Source organism: Phoenix dactylifera, chromosome 12, assembly GCF_051530095.1.
Source record: "Phoenix dactylifera cultivar Ajwa chromosome 12, Ajwa_hap1_PhDact_Kaust_v1.1, whole genome shotgun sequence".
Classification (NCBI taxonomy): domain Eukaryota; kingdom Viridiplantae; phylum Streptophyta; class Magnoliopsida; order Arecales; family Arecaceae; genus Phoenix; species Phoenix dactylifera.
The window spans coordinates 19,299,907-19,320,873 of NC_143201.1; the positions used below are offsets into that span (position 1 = coordinate 19,299,907).

Consider the following 20,967-nt stretch of genomic DNA (forward strand, 5'->3'; position numbering starts at 1 on the left):
CGGCACCTCGGACGCAAGAAAGAAAAATTTCCCCTTCCACTCATGAATAGAGGAAGGGGCGCCCTGAAAGAGTGACATACCGCCCCGAAAGGCGAAGTATAGCCACCCCGCATCCGTCGGGTTTTTCTTTAATAAAAAACACCGGCGGAAAACACTCACCGAGGTCGGGATCCCGTGCGCAAGACACAAGGACAAGAACCCGATTATGGTCCTCCACGAGTTCGGAGCAAGCTGTGCTGGGACGAGTTGATACTCTACCAGCAAATTGTTCACGAACTCGTGAACAGGGAACCGCAGGCCGGCCTAGAGCGTCTCGCGGTGGATCGCGATCCGACCTGGGGGCGGCCGCGTCGCTCTATCCTCCGGTCCCGCAGTTTCGAGACGAAACCCGGGCTGGAAGAAGAACCGGGAGCGGATTAACTCCAACTCCTCCCCCGACAAACTCGACCCTACTTCCTCTGGACCGAGACCCATTTTACAGAGAAATGAAATAAACTAAAGATAAAGGGAGTAAGGAGGAGGAGGAAGAGGAACCCTAGCTAACACAGGGTGGAAACCTACGGAAAAGTCGCCGGAAATCGCTCCGGGCACCGCCGGCAAGATTTGGTCGAAAGGTAGGATGAAGGAGGAAATGGCAAAATGAAAGGCAACCAAATGGAACTCTTAGGGCAGATTCGTGGGGTTTATATAGACCCTCCTAACGGCCCAGATCGGCGGGTTCGGTTCCCACCCCCGTCTGGATGGCGCCACGTGTCGGCCTCGGAAGCCGAAGCACCGCATTCGCTCCAGATCAATAAGTCGGGTACAAAATCGAAGCGTCGTCCCATCGGATCTCACGGCCTCATCATGGGTCCGCAAAACCGGACCACCTTGAAAGACGAGCGGACGCCACCTCCGCTTCCTTCATTTAATAAGCCTCAGGGACACGTGGAACGCCGGTATAACCTCAGCCTCCCCAGATCCCTATCCTACCAATACGAGATCAGAAACATCCGACCTCGGATCATGCCGCGTGTTCATTTTGAAGCGCGAAACGGCATACCTATTTATAAGGGGGGCCTCGACCACGAGATCGAGGCGCCGCCCCATTGGGCCCAGGGACCCTCATCATGAGTACGCCGTACGACGCGATTTCGGAGATCCAAAGGGCGCAATCCTCGTTGTAGCTGCTTCGAGATGCGTAAGGACGCAGACCCCATTATAAGTTCGCCGTCTAAAGCGACCTCGAAGTGCCAAAGGGCGCTGACTCCGTTATAAAAGCTCCAAGACGCGTAAGGGTGCGGACGTGATCCCCTTCGACCTTAATAACCACAATGACAATTTCTACTTCCCGCGTCTGAGCTCGCAAGCTGCTCGAACTCGAAAGTCGGGGGTAGTGTTGGGGGAATACGGTTTTCCCCTAGCAATATAGTAACCCCGCCCCTGAGAAGCCGCATAGCCGCCGACCTTGGACAACCGAAGTCGGCGTCCGACCTCGGAACGTCCGACGTCAGAACCTCCGACCTGGAGAATTCCCGACCCCAGAGGTCTGTCCTTGTCGACCACCTACTACGGCCGTACCCCTCCGAGGCCCGGCCGAGGGCCATATCCTGCCACTGCCCCAGCATTTATTGCGCATGACCTCTGCAAACCCTCGGTTCACTCAACAATTAATGCGAATCACCGGTTCACTCAACAATTAATGCGAATCTCCGGCCTACTCAACAATTAATGCGCATGGCTCCTATTATCTACGGACCCACGGCTCTCCACGGCAAATCAGCTCAGCGGAGTCCAGTCAACCGTGATAAGTCTCTGATCTCGGCCTTACCCCCGACATCAATGCAATGATTCACCTGATCGCGTGCCAGCTCGGGTCGTACGACGGCCTCATCTCCGACATCAATGCAATGATTCACCCGATCGTGTGCCAGTCCAAGCAACATGCCGAGCTGTACGACGGTCTCGCCCCATCACATCGCAGGTAAACCGACCCCCCTATAAAAGGGAACCCTTGCTTCTCAAAGGGGGGTTGGAGACAGAAAACTCAAAAGATACTGTTCTTCTCTTTCTCCTTTAAACACAGATTGCTCTTCCTCTGACTTAAGCATCGGAGGGCCGGCGCCGAAAAACCCGGCCACCGGCTTTTCTGCAGGCACCCCGACGAAGGACGCCGCCCGCCGACGGACCGCCACTCCCCTGTGTCCACCTGCCGCTCCCCCTCCTCGACCGACGACCGCCTCCGGGTCCAATTTCCAGCAACAAAATGATTCTAAATGAATGATATATTTATCATACTTTGATGGTTGGAATCATGGCGATTTATCCAATTTTCTCTCTTCTTAAATAAATCAGGCAAATTACTCTCGTAAAGGGAAAGAAAAAACAAACTCAGCACAAATGATTCCTTCTCGGGTATGCATCTTTTTATCCCAAAAAAAAAAAAGGGGATAAACTTAACTCAATGGTATTTAAAGAGGATACATATAATGAGGAAACCTCCATTAATATCAATTGGAGTACAAATTTCTTACAACCAAAGATGATTGGTTTTAAATTTAAAAAAAAAATTAGCAGTAGGGATTTGGTAGACTAGTGTATCGGACTTGCCTATCACCTGCATGGCTCCACATACTATACCAATCTTCGTTTGTCGTGAGAGATTGGTGCGTTGATTACTGGATAATAGAACTATCAGCCGGAGGATTTTCACCAACTTGGGATCATACCAAGTTCGTTGCCCTCGGTCAGAAAATTATTACATAGATCAGGTTCAATGGACCGGTCTAAATTCCGAGACACACACACACGTGTGTGTGTGTGTTATATAGTTATAGATAACAGGCACCCATCATTCAAGCCCGAGCCACGTGGCAGCACACGCCGAGAGTCCGACGGCTGATACGGGGGAGGGTGTTTGCCACACGCGCGTTCGTGGTTTCTGACTCCTTTCCACCGTCCCCCAATCCCCAACACTTCCCCCAAAACGCCAAAATACAGCACCCAGTTTTACCAAAAAAAAAAAAAAAAAAACCACCACCCAAAGCTACGCCTACCCGAACAAGCTCCCCAAACGATGTCTAAGCCCATGAGTTATGACGAGTCGCCGGGAAATAGAGCCTCTTTTAAAGTCAAAACACCCAAATCACCTTCCAGAGTTCTTGAATAAACCCGGTCTATATGTTGTCGCAATTTCTTTCGGGGTAGACAATGATTTCGAAGCAGAAATATAAAACCTATTGCTCCCCGAGGAGCTCAGGCCCAACAACGAAAAATCTGATCTCCTCTTCTTCGACTCCGACGCGATCTCCGAATTCCTCGAGGTATATGCTGATCTCCACCTTCGTGTGCTCTAATGGAAGGAATTCTTGTTCTCTTTTTGACTTAGGGTTTTAGAGTGAAGTTTGTGATTCGATTTAGGGCAGGGAAGGGGATAGATTTGTCTTGTTTTCATGTTTTCTCATGCAGATCTAATGCATAATTCTTATGATTTTTCCCCACGGTTTTTCCTCCCAAATTTTGATGCTTTTTTTTACTTAAAATCTATTTCTTTTTTTAAAAAAATAAATTCGGATCATGAAATCGTATTATCTGGGATTTAACGAGATTATCTTGCCTGCTTATTGGAATTTTGCTATAACTATGAATTTTCTCTTCTTCTTATATTGATCTTGGTATATAGTTCTACCGGAGTGTGTTCTTGCAATTAAGTATATTTTTGGTGTTCAAGTAAATGACAGTGCTTTGGATTTATTGGGTTTTGAAAAGCAATTGGTTGACTTGGTCTCCTGATATGCCTCGGGTCATATGATCTAATTGTTTAAAGGTTGGATTGATTCAGGGATAGCAGCTTGAGCATGGTCTCGAAGTACCCCTCTTCAATGGCTAACGAGGCAAACGTCGCAGCTGAGAAGCCAGTTGACGGGTTTGTTATAATTAATTACCATGCATTTCATCCATATTGTTTATTATATCATGTTAGAATCTGCATGAAGCAGCAGACCCGTGTTTTTTTAATTCTAAAAGGATAAAATTTTTTCTTGATTTTCCACACACTTGTTCGTCAAAGCTATTTAAATGACAAAAACCATTGGTCAAGCTGGTCTTACCTGGATTTTAAGTCAGTACCTTGCCTGGCCGAGATATGGACAAAAATTTGAGGCTTATTAGATTTGGACAGTAAGGCTTTGAGTTAAGTGTCGGTTCAGGACTGCGATGCTTAACCAGGTGATTTTGTATAGGACACCAAGTTAGTATTTGCATGAGTAACATCTAGTGCAAATTCTGTGTGGAAAAGATGTTAGCTTTCTAATTGGTCGCCAGATTCATGTATCACGAGACATTCTCTAGGTGGAACAATCTCAAAATTAGAGTTTGTGACATAAGGGGAAAAAAGAAAGATTATCAGAAACTAAGAGGCTGTGACATAGTCTAGGAACTGAAATTAATAATTGAGTTCAAGATACTTTTTCCCTTTTTTGAAAAAAAGATGCTAACAAATAACTCATTTTTTGAATTTAAGGAATTCCCTAACAAAAAAAGACTGCTGTAATCTAAAAAAATTGTGCTGCTACATATATATTTAGACAAACTTTGGTTCATCTTGTCATAAAGCAGCAATTATAAGGCAGATGCTATGGGTACAATTTTATTTTGTCCTTGATGCAGCTACGCCTTTTTGCTGACCACAACTAGAAATATCTGCTTTCATGCTCTAAAATTTTAGGCTTGCTGCTCCATATATTTGAATCTTGATTGCTTGTAAATGTAAAAAGCAAAAAGAACTGGCAGAACGACTTCCATTTATCAATAAGTTAAGCATGCAGTGAGTTCTTTAACTGGTTATTGATAAATCTTGCCAGTCTTTCCTGTTTTGTTCTGTTTTCTTGGCTATGTTCAGTGATGGCATCTTATATTCATCATATTCATGCTGACCCATTATGTATTTGCTGTTGTCATATCATTGGTTATGGTATATGATAATCTGATTTTTTTTTTGGTGTAGGTCTCTCTCTAACAAAAAGAATCAGGGAAGAATTCCAAAGAAAATACACAAATCTGAGAGAGAGAAACTTAAACGTGACCAGCTGAATGATCTCTTTCTTGAGCTGGGTCATGTTCTTGGTACGCATCACCCATTTCAATTGCTATTTTCTGGATACAATGTACATTGTGCAATCCTGTTCTTATCAAAAGCGGTTATGTTCCATAAAGTGAAATATGCATATTAATTGGAGGGATCAAAGTATGCATGGTAAATTTTTAATGATGATCAAATTTGTGTAGATGAAAATTGTTGACATATAACCTTCATCTTTCCTATGTCATTTGTAATGCAATTTGAAGTCCGATATCTTGATTTTGTATGACATGGCCGTGCTATGTAGATATTTTAAGATGGAAGCTTGCTGGAAAGTTATCCTGTTTGCTTCGTGTTTTCCATTGACTTCATGAGCTACCTGGCAATGATTATGATGTCAATATTAAGTATGTTTATTGATTTTGATGATTTGAGATTGTTCTGAGCCTGGTCCAATTCTATAATCCTTCTGAGGATAGAAAATGCATGGTGCACACTACTTTGTAAAACTACTGTTGTTCCTTCTTGGGTGCTTCTTTTGATTATGATGGAAATGCAAATTAGGAGAGTATCTCGGGATAAATTAAGTCTAATATCTCATATAGTGCTTTGTTGTCAGCATTTAATATTCACCAGTAGTCAGCATTTTAGCCATGTTATTGTACCCACTGGGGAAATGCTAAATCTTCCACCATGGGAGTTTGCAACTTCTGCTGGCCAGTTAATGCAACCACCATTTAAACAGTGGACTGCTTGCCGTGTTGCCTTGTGTCTGGGAACATCACCCAAAAAAATGGTTTCTGAAAAATGATCCTCTTTTGTTGTTTGACAATATTGATGTATTTGCTGTTGTTCTTGATCTAAGAAGCAGTTTTTTGCCAACTTTTTAAATGAACATAATGTCTCTATTTACAGAACCAGCTCGACAGAACAATGGAAAGGCGACCATATTGGGTGATGCTTCTCGGATACTGCGAGATCTTCTTGCCCATGTGGAATCTCTTAGAAAGCAAAATACTGCTCTGCTAACTGAATCTAGCTATGTAAGCTTCTCAAACCTGGCTTTTGTTTAGCTTATGTCTAACAATAATGCTCTTTAATGGTTCTTGTGGCCTTTGTTTGGAAAAAAAAACAATAATCATATAATATTAGTACTCTATTCAGTAGTCCCTTTCAAAAGAAATTTGAACTTTGCTGTTTCTAGAAAAGAGAATAAGGAAAATCCATGAAAGAAAAAAAATATCTGCAGATCAATGTATACAAAATTTTCAAATATGCTACCAGTGGGAGTTTCTGCCTCCTTGATTATATCCTCTAAATTTAAGATAAACTCCTGCTTTAATCATTAGAACATGCTGAAATATCTGTTGTCTACAGAATCTTTTATTGGTCATTGTTTCAGATCTTTCTTATTAGACCAATCAGAACAGAGAGTTTGGGAGACAGGTTGTATTTTTATTGCGTTTTTATTGATATGCATATATCAATGCTAATATAGTTTCTAAATCAAGCTTGAGTTCTTTACCAAAAAAAATTGGCTTAAGTTTCATTGTTCAGCACTGCTTTTTTATTTTCACAATGGTACTTTGAGCCTGTATCAAATTTGTGAGTGGCACATGATTAGTAATAGCATAGCTGGTTGGAGGTAATTACTGCATATCTGCAAGGAAAGATTCATGTGATGGTCCATTTCATATATCAAGTTTTTTTTGTTTACTCACATAATACGCTATCTAACTTTAATTCACTGGTCTGGTGAATTTTAGGATTTTGGTATCTGACAGTGATCAGCACAATGCCATATCATAACCATACCCATAGTAACCAAGCCTTGTATCAAATGAAGGGGTTTGCACTGATTGGCTTTATGGATTCTTACTTTCCAAAGATTCTAACCAAGTGCTTCTTGGTGTTACCAGAAGTTTTTCCAAATTCGTTTCCACAACTTCCACAAGCGGTACTTCCTCTTCTAGACACTTTGTCACATCTTTGTGCGCCTCTCTTTGCTGGAATCTCTTTATATTCTCATTATACATGCTCACTCCATTTCAATCAATTCTACATTATTTTATCCTCAATTTGTGCATCAAATTATATCTTTCCTCACTCCACTTCCTAATTTTGCTGCACATCTATTTCAATTTTTGTCCCTGCCATGTTCATCTTGATTCCAAATTCTTCTTAATTTTCGATCCTTAAGAATAGGAAGAGGATCTTTCAATTGGCACATTCACAAAAATGAACTTAGCGGAACACAGGACAAAATTATATATTTCAAATAATTGCGTTTGTAATTGGAATTTGAAAGGAAAAAACATTGTAGGTTAATCTGAAAACCAAAGAAAAAGGGGATGAATGTGAACGCAATTATGAATGAGATTGTGATTGAATTCTTTTAATGTACATTAAAAGTTGAGAGGCTTTGGTGAAAACATCTTATTGGAAAGGGCCACACAAAATTCAGCATGTAACTACTGGCAGAAGAAGACATCAAAGGATATGCTAAAAGTCAGCTATTGGCTGTCGATGATATGGAGAGCTAGGAACAAAATGTTTTTCAGCAATCTTTGAACAGTGGCTAATGGGATCATGCTACAGGATGATGAATTCTTGTATAAGGTAAAAGTAGGCATACTTAGAAGGAAATGGAAAATGGATAGCTGCTAATGGAATTGAAGTTACCAAGACAAAGCTGGTACGAAATCGGTATGGGTAGATCATACTAAACAAACAAAGGATGCTGATTGGGGCAATGCAGTGCAGAGGGCAAAGTTTAGCTCTTTCAAAATGTTGCCATACTGATTCTGTCCAACTGGTTGAATTTTTGTTATTAGGGAGGTTTTGCAACCTGCTGTTGCAGGACAGAGTATCCAAATCATGGGTGGATGGTTCAGTATGTAATGGTGGGTAGATTTCGGAAATTGAATAGGGCCAGCAGAAGTGGAATGATCCTTGCAGAAGTTGGGAGACTGCTGAATCAGTTTATGGAAACACAAAATTTCGACAATTTTTAAAGTTGTTCTCCACTATTGTGGGTCTTCCAACCTGTAGGATCCCCTGCTGATTTGGCTGCATCATTTGAATTGTCCCTAGCATTCTTATATCTTCCTCTAAATATATTTGAGTCTCTTGCCATGGATGGCGATTTAGGACAAGCTTCTTTTGTGGGCAGCATATTAGCTTGAGGCACTTCTTTCGGAGATCGAACCCTTCGTTGAATCATTTTTTTGCACCAGTGAGAAAATCCTGCCAGTTTAAAAACATGTCTTCTTATCTATGAATTAATCTCCACCATTCTATACAAATGCAGATTGTACATGATAAAGTTGATGACGGAGCCCTAAGTAAAATATCCACTTTGCAGATTCATTTATGCTTTAAATGTTTTCCTGACATTCTTTATGCACTTTCCTGTTCCTACTCTCTTATAAACTTGATCAGAAGACATGAAACTAATTTCTGCCCTTGGCTTGGAAGTGAACAAATGATCAATCTCTTTACTTTTTAGTGCTACACATTTACTGAATTCAACTAATTTTTATTGCCGTTCCCCCCTTTTATTTGCAAATTTTTTTATTTATTAGAAATGCTTGCATTACAAGGACATGAATAATACATGGTATTATTCTTTAGTAATTTTATCTAACGATGTCTTGTATATGTTGGATTCCTAATTCTGCCGAATATTAAACAGGTTACTGCCGAGAGAAATGAACTTAGAGACGAGAACACTGCCCTCCAGGCCGAAATTACAGATCTTCAAAATGAGCTGCAAGTGAGACTGCAGTCTGATTCTATATGGACCAACAGCATGGACATGGGTCCTCCCACTCTGCCACAGCCTCTAAGCACCATGCTGCCGATGCCGCAGCGGCCGCCTGTTATCAGGCCGGTGTACACTGCCCCCATCCAAGAGCTCCAGCTCTTTCCAGAGTCCAGAACGACACCAACACCGTCCCTACCTTCCTCCAATGTGAGTAGACCACATGCCAGATATCCAACTCCATCTGACTCCTGGCCGGGGCAGCTCCTTTCCAGTCTTCCAAGAACAGCACAGGAAGACCATCTAAGCAGTACCAGCAGCATCAGCACAACTAGCAGCAGGGAAGAAGGCTCAGATAAATAATGAGAGATACCGAGAAATGTACCAGTAAATTTATATTAGTCTTCTGAATTAATGTTCGGATGAAGAGTCTCAAAGGGGCATCAACTCAAAAATGATGGTGCCATTGGCAGTCCATGAGCTATCAGAAAAAGGAAAAACAGTGTTTATGACTTGAGAGTGGCATTCTGCTGTTCATTATTGAATGCAGGTTTCTGTTAATTTGAGTTCATGATTTCATTCTACTAAATATGCTGTAGTTTTTGTCTTATCCTTCTGAATGATGTGCTGCATTGGTACCTCGCCCATGGAGTTGCTGAGATGCAAATCCAGCCTTATGTAATTCCAACCGCGGTCTACTGCCAAACTATCTCTGTGCCTACCATCGGATTCCATGCGGCTGGTTTCCCATTTACTATATCTGATCTTTTGTCACCATTTTCTTGTCCAATGTTCCTGCTAAACTTTGCCCAGCTTCATATGTAACCTTCAATGAAAGTTAATATGTTTGGTCTGGGTGGAGATATTGCTAGAGGTAGTTTTCAAATTTTTAGAGTAATAAATTATAAATTGACAATTCTGCTTGTCCGCTTACAAAAGTAGTGGAACAGCATGGTAAGGCTGGAGGTAGGCAGGAACTGCAACTTGATCATATTCTTTTGCTTGGCAATAAGATATTATAGGTTCAAATCTTGAATGATCCATTTTTGAATTAATTATAATATAGTGAGCCTCTCTCGGGAAAAATGTTGTTATAAGGATAATATCTAATGCATCCGCCTTTATAAGAAATGGGAGCGAGCCCTTTCAAATGACTCTATTTTAGGAACAAAAATCATATGGGGTAGGTACTATACAAAAAATTATAGGATGACTTTCCTATTTTTGCTATGTTTTCCCTAATGACCGTCTTAAAAAAAAGAAATCTAAAAGCCGGTGACTCTCCTACTAATGGAGTTGTAGGTCTCGAGATTAAAAAGACCAAAAAAAAAAAAGAAAATCTCACAAGACTTTTTTTTTTTTCATTTTCAGAATATACTTTTTATTGATATTCAGAGCCAAGTAATATACATTAAGTAAATTAATCATCTAGCAAGCTAATATATATCTCTAGATAAATTGATATATAGTTTTTAGATATGATGTTCTCAATATACAATACACAGCAAGGTGATGCACACTCAATAAATTAGTCATCTAGTAGCTTAATACATACCTACAAGCAAATTGATACACGATTTCCAAAACATCCTATTCACCAATACAAACTACATGACCAGATAATATACACTCGTCGACTTCTTGATACATACTAAAAGCTTCATTGATACATACCCAGCAGTAATCCGACACACCTCTAAATAAATCTACACAGTTTCTAGAAATTACTATATACTACATGACCAAATAATACATACCAAGTAAATTAGTTATTTAGCAAGCCAATATATTCCTTTAGGTAAATTGATATATAATTTCTAAAATATAGTGTTTATCCGTATCACTACATAGTATTTAATTTTTTAGTTTTGTCTAATATAAAAAATTATATACATATCACATCTTATATTCTATGAACTCTTAAGTGTAAAAGTTCTTGAAAAAAGAAAAAAAAAATTGGAGGAGGACTCAAAAAAGGATAAGGAAATTTTCATGGACAGAACAGACAGCTTGATGAAAAAAAGATGAAAAAACTTGACGTGAAAAAAAAGGGTGCCGCATATAATTATTTTATTATTATTTGTTTAAACATTACGAGACTGATGACTTAGTTGGTAAACAAAAATTGCTGACTCAGGTTTGTTCTTCAAGATGGGCACTAAGAGATGCAAAATAACAAATCTGCCGCATATTTTTCTTCTCCAGCGTCCGTCCCATATGATTTTTGCAGAGTACACAGCAAAAGCCAACGAGAAACCAGGCATCACGAGCCAATGAGCCCCAATGACAGCTGTCAAATGCCAAGCCAAGGGGTAGCTTAGTAATAGTAGGAAGAAGGAGAGGCATATGCGTTTTCGCAGCAAAAAAGCACGGGGGGTTCTATATACACCCCCCCTATTGCTAAGGACACCCCCCAAAAACCAAAAAAAAAAATACCCAAACTAACCTTTAGTGTAATTACCATATTGTCCTTGAAATTTTCTCAGTACACCCCCCCTTCCTCCTCCTCCGTTTCGTTTTGAAAAGAAAAAAAAAAAAACACCCCTCAAACCCCCCGATCCATTTACATCGTTTAGGCGATTTTTGAAGGAGATTTAAGCCCCATTCGAAGCATGGACAAGTAACTAGTGATTTGGGACGAAGAATCGGCCGCAAAGGTACGTGTTCCACCTTGTTTCGAAATTTTTTTTTTTTCACGGTTCATGCTCCGTTCGGCACTGAATCGCCGAACAAAAGGCTTCTGTTCGGCTGAACAGTGCCGAACAGAAGCCTTCTGTTCGGCAACCCTCAACCGAACTCTTCTGTTCGGCTGCACAGTGTCGAACAGAAGGCTTCTGTCCGGCACTGTGCAGCCGAACAGAAGGGTTCTGTCCGGCTCTGTGCAGCCGAACAGAATGCCGGCGACGAGAGGGAGAAGGAGGAACGGGGGGGTTTTGGGCGTTGGCGAGGTGCTTTGGGCGGAACAGTTCAAAGGGAGACGGAGGGGGTTTGGCCGCCGGCGAGGTGCTTGAGACGAGGTTTTTTGGGCGGAAGGGAGAAGCCGGCGGGTGTTTTGGAGGGGAAGAGCGGGGTGGGGGGGGTTTGGGGGGTGTAGAGAGCAATTTAGGTGAGGGGGTGGGAGGGTGGGGGGTAATTTAGGAATTTTTAATTTTTTAGGGGTGTCCTTAGCAAATGGGGGGGTGTAGAGAGTATTTAATTTTTTTTTAATTTTTGGGGGGTGTCCTGAGCAATAGGGGGGGTGTATATAGAACCACCCAAAAAGCACCGGCTACGGCTACTGCGCTGCCTCATTTCACCGATTAAAGAATGAGAAATATACTCTTTTTTTATTTATTTTGACAGTGATAGGTAAATACCCTTTTCGGTTTTCCTCTCTAAAAGCGAAGGGTGGGCTCGTCGGGCATTAGGACCTGGGAGGTGTTTTCGCGGAAAAAAGGGCGTGCATTTGTCGGAGATTCCGCTGTGTTGTCGCTCTGGGACTGAGACCGAGAGCAAGTAATCGCTTCTATTTCTCTAAAGAAGATCTCTAATAGAAGAGAGGAAGAGAAAGGGAGGAGAACAGAGAAGCAAATGGGTTCTGGATCTTTCCTTAAGGTCGTGGTCAAGAACTTCGATGTTCTCGTTGGGTACGTATTACGCTCATAAAAGAAAACGATCCATTTGTTTTCTTGTGTGCTAAATTTTTATTGTTTGAATCCTGTTTCAGTCTCCTCCATTGCTTTTTTCTCCCACTTTTAACAGAAAAGTTTGCATTTTTTAGTAATATAGCTCAAGTAATCTGGGTTTTGTCTTTCTTCTGGGTTTGTGAAGTATCTTTGATGCCTTTTCTTTTTTTAATAAAATTGAATTAGAGAAAGAGTTATTTAGCTCCTCCTTTCCCCCTTCTTTTTTCTAGAAACAATGGTGATCTCTGATGACATATAGTGGAAGACCACTGATCGGTTCTTTCTTCTCGATGGAGAAGGCCGAAATTTAGGTGTTCTTTTTACTTTTATTTTCTTAAACAGGTAAAGGTCTCATTTTGTTCGTTTCGTTGTGCCAAAAATTGAATTTTTGGTTATCTGTTGTAATGCCCTTGGCAGAAAAAAAAATGTCTCAATTGTTATACCTCAGGCTTGTCCCACGGTTCTTCTACTTTAGTACTTTAGCCTTTATTGTATTGCTCGAAATAATGAACTTTGATTTTCTGAATACTCTTTTTATTTGTATCTTCTATGCATAAATATGTTTTTCCCCTCCTGCAAATTTGGAACTGATAAATGATACAAAGCCTTTGATGTTATTTTTACTTCTTTTTTAATGCAAATCAAGGGTAGATGACCTAGTAAAGTGACTTCTCATGGAAGCAATTCATGATGACTTGCTATAATGCATAAAATCTGCCTTTAACACTTTAACTAAAAAGAAGAGAGTTTAGGAAGTTACACTAAAATTTCATCAGATGAAGTTCTATGATCATATGTCCACCGACTTAAATTTTCTTCACCATATCAATCAAAGGCTTTTTCCTTCAAAATCGTTTGACCATAGAGCACAACTGAAAGACCAAGACGTCAGCTTTACATTAACCCTATATGTATCGGTGCTGGATTCATTGTGAAGGCAAATTAAGGAAAAGAAGAGCTTGCAGTGAAACATAGATCTTGGTTGGTGGTTTGGGAGGAATACCTTATTATCCATACTTTAAGCTCATGCAGTCAAGAAGCAGCCTTTCAAAATTTCCATAGACTTGGAAAGAATCCAAACAAGGGAAGATGGCAATATCTTATTATTACCATTAAAAGATATGAACCTTTTCCTTGTTAAAATTGACTCTGAGAAGGCATAGGTAAGCTAATGATATTTTTTTTTGGAAGATGGGTTTTGGTGTTAGTGGATTGAGTAGGTCAGAGAATTTAGTACTTCAGCCAACTTTTAAATAGTCAAGTGGTATACAAAACCTTGAAGCTGGCGATAGGGCCTTAGGGCAGTGCTTGACACTCCAGGTCGTAAGTTTGTATCTCAGCATAGAGTATGCTGCAAGACATATATAGTCTCAGAGTAAAAGTAATGAACCTGTCATGATTTGCTTTCAGATGCCACCATTCTTTTCTTTTGCCAAAATGGGGATAGAGCATGAATCCAGATACTGAACAGGTATTGGGCATACAGGTTGATTCTTCTTGTACTGTCCATAACTAGTTTGTTATATCCTAGTTGATGGTTTTGGTTTTGGTATGTTTGATTTGGTTTAGGATGGTATGGAGTGCTTTGAGCTAATTTAGGTTTCTAGAATGCTTTAGGTTTTATTTAAGTGCCCTACTTGGGTCGTCAAGCTTATTATTTAATTGTTAGATGACATTTTGAGTAACATGTGAGTTTCTCTTCCTTTTTGAATATCCAAAGAAGAAGAGAAGGAAAGAATAGAAGAAAAAGTTGGGGAGAAGAGCAAATTAAATAAAGGATTCTTGGGATGTATATAAATGCATATATAAATATATGCTTTTCCTTTAAAAATAATACTATTATGATAGTGCTAGGTGCATGTGATGCACGCGAGAAGCACACATGGCTGTGATCTCCTGTATGATTAATGCACACCCAGTTTTAGCTGGTTCATTTCTCTAGTTTTTTTCATGTTAAGCAATAGTTAAACTAATTGAGATGTACTTTTATTAAAGAGGGGTATGTACAAAGCATCTTGCATATGGATAGACTGTAGCACATCAGCATGGGGAGAGGTTTGGGGACCATGGGCAATGGTATAAAGTAATTTACATATAATAGCAAAGATGTTTTCAATTTTTAGAAAAATGTGCAATTTTAATAATATATAATGATTAAAAATTAGAAATTACCATTGTTGCGTAGTTTTCTTAGGTGTCATCTATGCAAGGAAAGAGGGCTTGATATTTTAACTAGAGGACAAAGCTAAGTTTTTTCCTTAAGACTTGGACTAGTTTTTAAGTTTTTTTCTTAAAAAGGGCTACCTAGTGCATGAGGCTCTGGTCATTGCAGGGTCTAGGGAGAGTCAGATGTACATAGCCTTACCAGCGTGTGTAGAGAGACCGTTTCTATGTTCCAAACCAGTAACCTCCAGGTCAGTGGAGCAACCTTACCGTTGCACCAGGACTCACCCTCTCAATATTTTCTACTTTTTTGACCTAATTTTTCTTACTGATTTATTCGATATATTTCCTTTTGTTTTTATTTGATCAGGATACTAGCAAGCAAGATTCACAATGTTGGTACATAGGATCATAGTGGTACATTAACTGTTCAATATGGTACGATATGCATCCTATATCGAGATAGCTCCCACCATTTTTTTTCTCACTCCCAATGATGGCACCGCCTGAAACCAGGCAGTATAGATTTGTAGCTAGCAGAATTGGGTGATTTTGCTTAGTCAGACCTGTTTGGCCCGAGTTTTGAGCTGAACCAGCAAACCAACAAGTTCTACACTAGTTTGGTTTAGTAATAGCCTGAACCATTTAGCGTGGGTCGGTTTTGTGGACCTTGCTAGCAAGTATTAATATAGTACCAAGTATTCGTTATGACTTGTATGGTCTCTGAAAGCGATATTTATCCTTTGGGACAAACACATTGTTATAGGTGTATCCTGGGTATTAAAAGTTTAAAATCAACATTTTCACAATCACATGTTTTCTCCTGCTTGTTATTTACCAAAAGGTGTTTGCGTCCTAACCCATCTCATCTAATGAATGTATGATTCTTTTGAACTCTAATGATGATGAGATGTGGGCTGGTTGGAAGCTAACTATGTGGATTTGATGCTGGAATGATAGTATGATTATTTGATTCTTACTGACTCATGAGGATTGTCCATGTTGAAGAATCTCAAAAAGTAGCAGTCAAAATGGTAATTTCAAGGGGCATCTTTCCTATTTTAGCGATGTTGTATTCTAGCTATACAATTTATAGATCATCATCTGAAAATTGCTTTTTTTTTAAAAAAAAAAATTGTTATAAATTAGCCTTTTAGGAATTTATCTGTTATCCATTTATTTTGGTTTTCTAATATTTTGACTTTCTTTTTACCTGTTTCGCATGCAGGCCTTTGGTCACACTTGTGTATCCTTTGTAAGTAGCATTCCTATATCTATTCATGGAAGATGTTGGAGTGTTTTGTTATACTATTCGTCAATTTATCTGGCATGAGTATGCAATTAATCTTGTGGGATTTTGATAGGTATGCTTCAGTGAAGGCAATAGAAACTAAGTCTTCTGTTGATGATCAGCAATGGCTTACCTACTGGGTGTTGCATTCTTTAATTACACTCTTTGAGCTCACTTTTGCAAAAGTCATTGAATGGTATTTGCTCTTCTGATGTTGCCACAAGTTTTTGCTAGACCTGTATAACTAAATTTTCTTTGTTCCTTTTTCATTTTGGTTTTGCTGATGCTTGATTTTGCTTGACATGTTGATATGATGAACAATCCAAACCCCAAATTTGTCACGGATTTGCATGACAGCTCAGCCCTTTATGATGTTTAATATATAATTTACATTTGTAAACCTACAGAAAGGAGAGGATTATTTAGCGGAATCAGTAGACAGAACGGCGAATTAGCATCTCTTTGTTATTTGGATCTCTGTTACAGGTTAGAGATGGAGATTGATTAAAAGTTCATTTTGACAAATTGCTGCGATTTGTAACGTCGTATGAGTGGTATTTGTTGCTTGAGCTTGAGGCTAAGTGAAGGCCACAAAGGCACAAATGTTGATGTGGCCAGTCATGTAACAACTAGCATAGGCAAGAATTTCGGTAATTTTTTTAAACAAAATTTGTTAACGAATTGTGTGGCATTCACAACGTACCAAGTTTTTTCTTCCTTTCTTCCTTTTTTTGTGCTGCATTTTTTTTATTGAATGAATGATAATGTTGATCTTATTGGATGATAGGTGGAAGAATAGAATAGCCTGTACATGAATTTATGGCACTGTAATATAACTCCTAATAATATTTAATTTTATAGATCTTTAACTTATCTTTGTTTTCCTTTTATCGTAGAAGTGTGGCCCTTCATATACATATACATATATATATATATATATATGTGTGTGTGTGTGTGTGTGTGTGTGTGCGCGCGCGCGCGCGCTTCTAAGGACTTTGCACTGAAAAAAATGATACATTATGAATGAATATTGAGGGAGCCAACCAGCTTGGTAAAGTCACTGGGTGTTGATACCGGTGACCTGGGTTCAAATCCCACCCTAGCCTGATCTGGCATCCTCATTCTGAAAATAAATAAATAAGTAATAATAATTTTTGGTTCCAATCAGTTACATCCCCATTTATGTTGCGATTATGCAACAATTTACTATGTTGATGTTGTTCTGTATGGTTTTTTGGTACAGGCTTCCGTTTTGGGCTTATGCAAAGCTGATCTTTAACTGCTGGTTGGTCTTACCTTACTTCAGTGGTGCGGCATATGTTTATCAGAGTTATGTGAGACCATTGTTTGTAAACCAACAGACAGTCAACATCTGGTATGTCCCTCGAAAAAAGGACATATTCAGCAGGCCCGATGATGTTTTATTAGCTGCGGAGAAATTTATTGAAGAAAATGGACCAGAAGCATTTCAGAAGCTCATTAACAAGGTATGCCATCATACTCCCCTTCTTTCAGTGCTGAAACCAGAGGTCCTAACTTAGGAATGCAAATGGATTAAATTTGCTTATTTTTGATCCAAAACTTGACATGATGGGGTCTAGTCTGAGCAAGAATCATTTGGATGTTGCTAGGTTCCAGAGAATTTGATCTTGTCGTAATATATATTGATATGGATCACATGAGACCTGATCCAAATCCACCTGACTTCATAAACTGATACTACCATATAATTTTCGTACTCATCTGGACCCTCCTCAAACAGTTAGGAAAAGTTTTTTATGTAAGTCATCATCTATTTGGATTGTTAATCACAACTTAAATAGCTTCATGTGGTTGTTAATTTATACAATGTTTGTTAAATTCTTGCATGGTTTCTTTACTGTATTATTAACTAACTTGATATGTACATATTTCTTATAGATTGTGTCTGACAAATTGTTGATCCAGTCTGCCTGAAAAAAAGAACCTAATTAATCATTGAATCTTAAAGCAACCTGATCTGGTCTTAATAGATGTGTTGAGATGCAGTTTCATTTTTTATTTCGAAGTTTGATTCAAGCGAGGATTAGGCTTGTATCATGCCGACCCAGAGTTGTAATGTACAGAAACATCTTCCCTGTTCCTTCTGTAAAACATTGAATTACATTGCGATCTACTAATTTTATTAAGATTTTCAATTAACCTCATTTTAGTCTTTTAGCTTAGGCATCTTGATTAGATCACTTATCTTATTGCCAATGAGCTTTCTTTCCTCTCATCTATCACTTCTCTATTTTCAAAATGATCAGCAGAATGTCTTTTTGATGCTCATCAGCAAAATATTTGCACCAAATATTTTCATGTTATCTGCAGACTGAAAAAGTAACAAAGCCCAAGAAGAGCAACAAATGTGTGACATTCGATGATAGGGTGGCTGGGAAGGAATCCAAGCCTTGGGGGAGCGATAGTCACGTGAGCTTTCTTTCCTCTCATCTATCACTTCTCTATTTTCAAAATGAACAGCAGAATGTCTTTTTAATCCTCATCAGATAACTAGCAAAATATTTGCACCAAGTATTTTCATGTTATTTGCAGACGGAAAAAGTAACAACGCCCAAGAAGGGCAACAAACGTGTGACGTTCGATGATAGGGTGGTTGTGAAGGAATCCAAATCTTGGGAGAGCAACAGTCACATGACATTTAATGAAGTAGAGCTTGAAAGGGATTCAAAGTCTTGGGAGAACAGCAGTTTCATGATCTTTGATTATGATAACCGATATTGGACATAGAACTCTAATTCTGGTCACTTGATGACCTGCTATAGATCAGTCTCTCCATGTGGCCATCAGTTATCTGGAAGGTTTTTCTTCTTTCTTGGTGGTGATCGATGAAGATATTTGAGCACCTGGGAATGCACTTTAATCTTCGTCTCTGTGGGAGGAACACCTGCATTTTAAGGCTTCAAATGTCATCAGTTTGTCCAGGATTGTCAGTGCACTTTAAGATAGGAGGGGTTGCACCCTTCATGATGTATGCCAATCAATTGACAAACGTTGCCTTCTCATACTAATGTAAGTATATAGTTTCTATCTTTTGCAGGTTTATTTCTTTCGAGTGTTTGGTCATGTATGTAAGTTGACACTTGGACTGCATTGCAGCATGAGCTAGTATATATTGTAGCCTCTCTAAAGTCATAGATTTTATTTCAATCTATTGCTCTAGATGATATATTTGAAAAAATAAAAAAAACGTGATGATGATATATTGATAGTGATAGGAATGATGTTTCCGTTCATTGTACACAGAGGTGCTTTCAATTATTTTGTGCGCTTCGTTCTGTGCTTACGACAGTCATTTCTTTCATCTTCACATCAGCTGCTTTTGTTTGCTCGATTAATGCTCAGAGCACCCAAACAAGGAACGCAAGGACTTCTTTTGGTTCAAGTACCTGTAAGCAATAATATTGAATTCATGTGCTCCTTAGTCTGCATCAAATACCTCGTCGTCATGCCGAATGTATAAGACAGGCTTCATGTGCTGAGAGCAATGGTTGCATTGCTTGTATTGTTTCTTTTTGTGCTCCACATGATCTTCTAGTTTGTGACCCTTAAAAAAAAACATTCATTGGCCAATTGCAATTTGTGCAGATAGTTTTCGCCTGTGTTCTCGCATATATTTAGTGTTTGGCTCGCATACCAAAGATATCGAGCAGGTATCAAGCAGATTCATCAAGGGTTGCTCTGTGGAGAGCGATATCAAGCAGGTATCGAGCTATGCAACTGTTAATTCTATCTGATCTTAAAAGAAATGGCAGTCGGGATGGGCCGGAGCAGGTATAGATCGGATTGGATGCAATATTGTTCTAAAGACTGTAACTGAAATCCGATCAGATCAAAAATTTAGATCCGAACTTGATGATTTTATGAAACAAATAATCTAACTTGACCTATAATAAATTGGATGTAGTTGAATAGATTAAATGGTTGAGCATTGCCGCTTCTATTTTAGAATTTTTTTTGCAGAGTGAGCTTTTTTTGTTAATTTTTTTTTCTCTCTCTTTTTTGTTTTTTTCTTTAAATATCTTGTGCCACAGATATGTAGCTGATTCCACTGAAATGCTTTCCTGGTAATTGTGCTTTTTCTCAACCCGGTTTTGTCCTCTTTTTTTTTTTGAGTCTTCCTTCAATCTGATACCAAGTTATCATGGAACCTGTACATTGATAAACCGGAGGGTGCCATATTTTCTACTTGAATTCTTCTTGATCATAGGAATATTGCTCATTAGGACAACCCGAAGATTTTAATACTTGTTTTCAGGATGAGTCTGCAGTGATTCTGCATGCAGAAAAAAAAAGGAGAAACAACATATACTAAGTCATGTCTCAAAAATCATGTGTGGGAAACGTACTGTAAGTTAATGTATTATATTATAAAGTTTCTTCTTGCCTTGCTTGCATATGGAAGTTCTCACGCATTTCTTCACATTAAAGTACATATGTCAATATCTGGAGGCATCATCTATAAAACATATAACGTATATTTCCCTTCTCTAGTCATGGTATTATATGTCTTTGTGTGTTAGCTCTAACAACACATGATCTCTTTCAATATTCTTGAAAGGTTTGCAATATCTGTATTTCCTTGCTCTATGTCATGATGTTTCGTAAACTAATTGCGACATTGCATATGCCACACTCTGTTAACTAAATTTAGAGAAGACTCCTGTAATTGCAAATGTGAAGTTGGATTGCAAAAACAAAGCATTTGATTATGTCTTTTGAAGCACATAAAGATCACCTCTCTCTCTCTCTCTCTCTCTCTCTCCAAGAAACACCTCCAAAATCCCATTTTCCCATCCCATCACGAGTAAGGGTGTGTGTGTAACATATGCAAAATACTTGTATATATAATAGAAAGGCCATGAGACCAACTTTATGCGGCTAGTCTTTAAAGCATGAAATTGCAACACTAAAACCACTTATCCTCTAAAAATCACAATGTACACATCCCTCCATTCCTCCCACATATCTCTTACTTCATCATCAT

General features: G+C 39.1%; 2 protein-coding genes across 10 annotated transcripts; both read left to right on the plus strand.

Moving 5' to 3' along the window:
• The first annotated feature begins 2,893 nt into the window (after window positions 1-2,893).
• On the plus strand, window positions 2,894-9,411 carry LOC103700495 (transcription factor BHLH062-like). Of its 2 annotated transcripts, none has more exons than XM_008782434.5 (5): window positions 2,894-3,302; window positions 3,821-3,904; window positions 4,985-5,103; window positions 5,975-6,102; window positions 8,754-9,411. In XM_008782434.5, exons 1-5 carry the CDS (start codon window positions 3,190-3,192, stop codon window positions 9,183-9,185), a joined length of 876 nt encoding a protein of 291 aa, XP_008780656.3. In that variant the 5' UTR covers window positions 2,894-3,189; the 3' UTR covers window positions 9,186-9,411. The 2 variants fall into 2 exon arrangements, with proteins under 2 accessions (XP_008780656.3, XP_088564934.1); XM_088708808.1 differs by having other exon boundaries at window positions 2,894-3,301; window positions 3,781-3,904.
• Window positions 9,412-12,161: 2,750 nt separating this feature from the next.
• On the plus strand, window positions 12,162-20,963 carry LOC120103677 (HVA22-like protein a). 8 transcript variants are annotated; one of them, XR_015972111.2, is made up of 7 exons: window positions 12,166-12,448; window positions 15,879-15,905; window positions 16,015-16,137; window positions 17,185-17,428; window positions 18,294-18,392; window positions 18,516-18,992; window positions 19,569-20,963. XR_015972111.2 is itself a non-coding variant. In XM_039120097.2 (6 exons), exons 1-6 carry the CDS (start codon window positions 12,393-12,395, stop codon window positions 18,708-18,710), a joined length of 744 nt encoding a protein of 247 aa, XP_038976025.1. In that variant the 5' UTR covers window positions 12,166-12,392; the 3' UTR covers window positions 18,711-19,130. The 8 variants fall into 8 exon arrangements, 4 of the variants coding, with proteins under 4 accessions (XP_088564935.1, XP_089782674.1, XP_038976025.1 ...); XR_005508946.2 differs by having other exon boundaries at window positions 19,297-19,579; XR_005508948.2 differs by lacking the exon at window positions 19,569-20,963 and adding an exon at window positions 19,326-19,482.
• The last annotated feature ends 4 nt before the right edge of the window (window positions 20,964-20,967 follow it).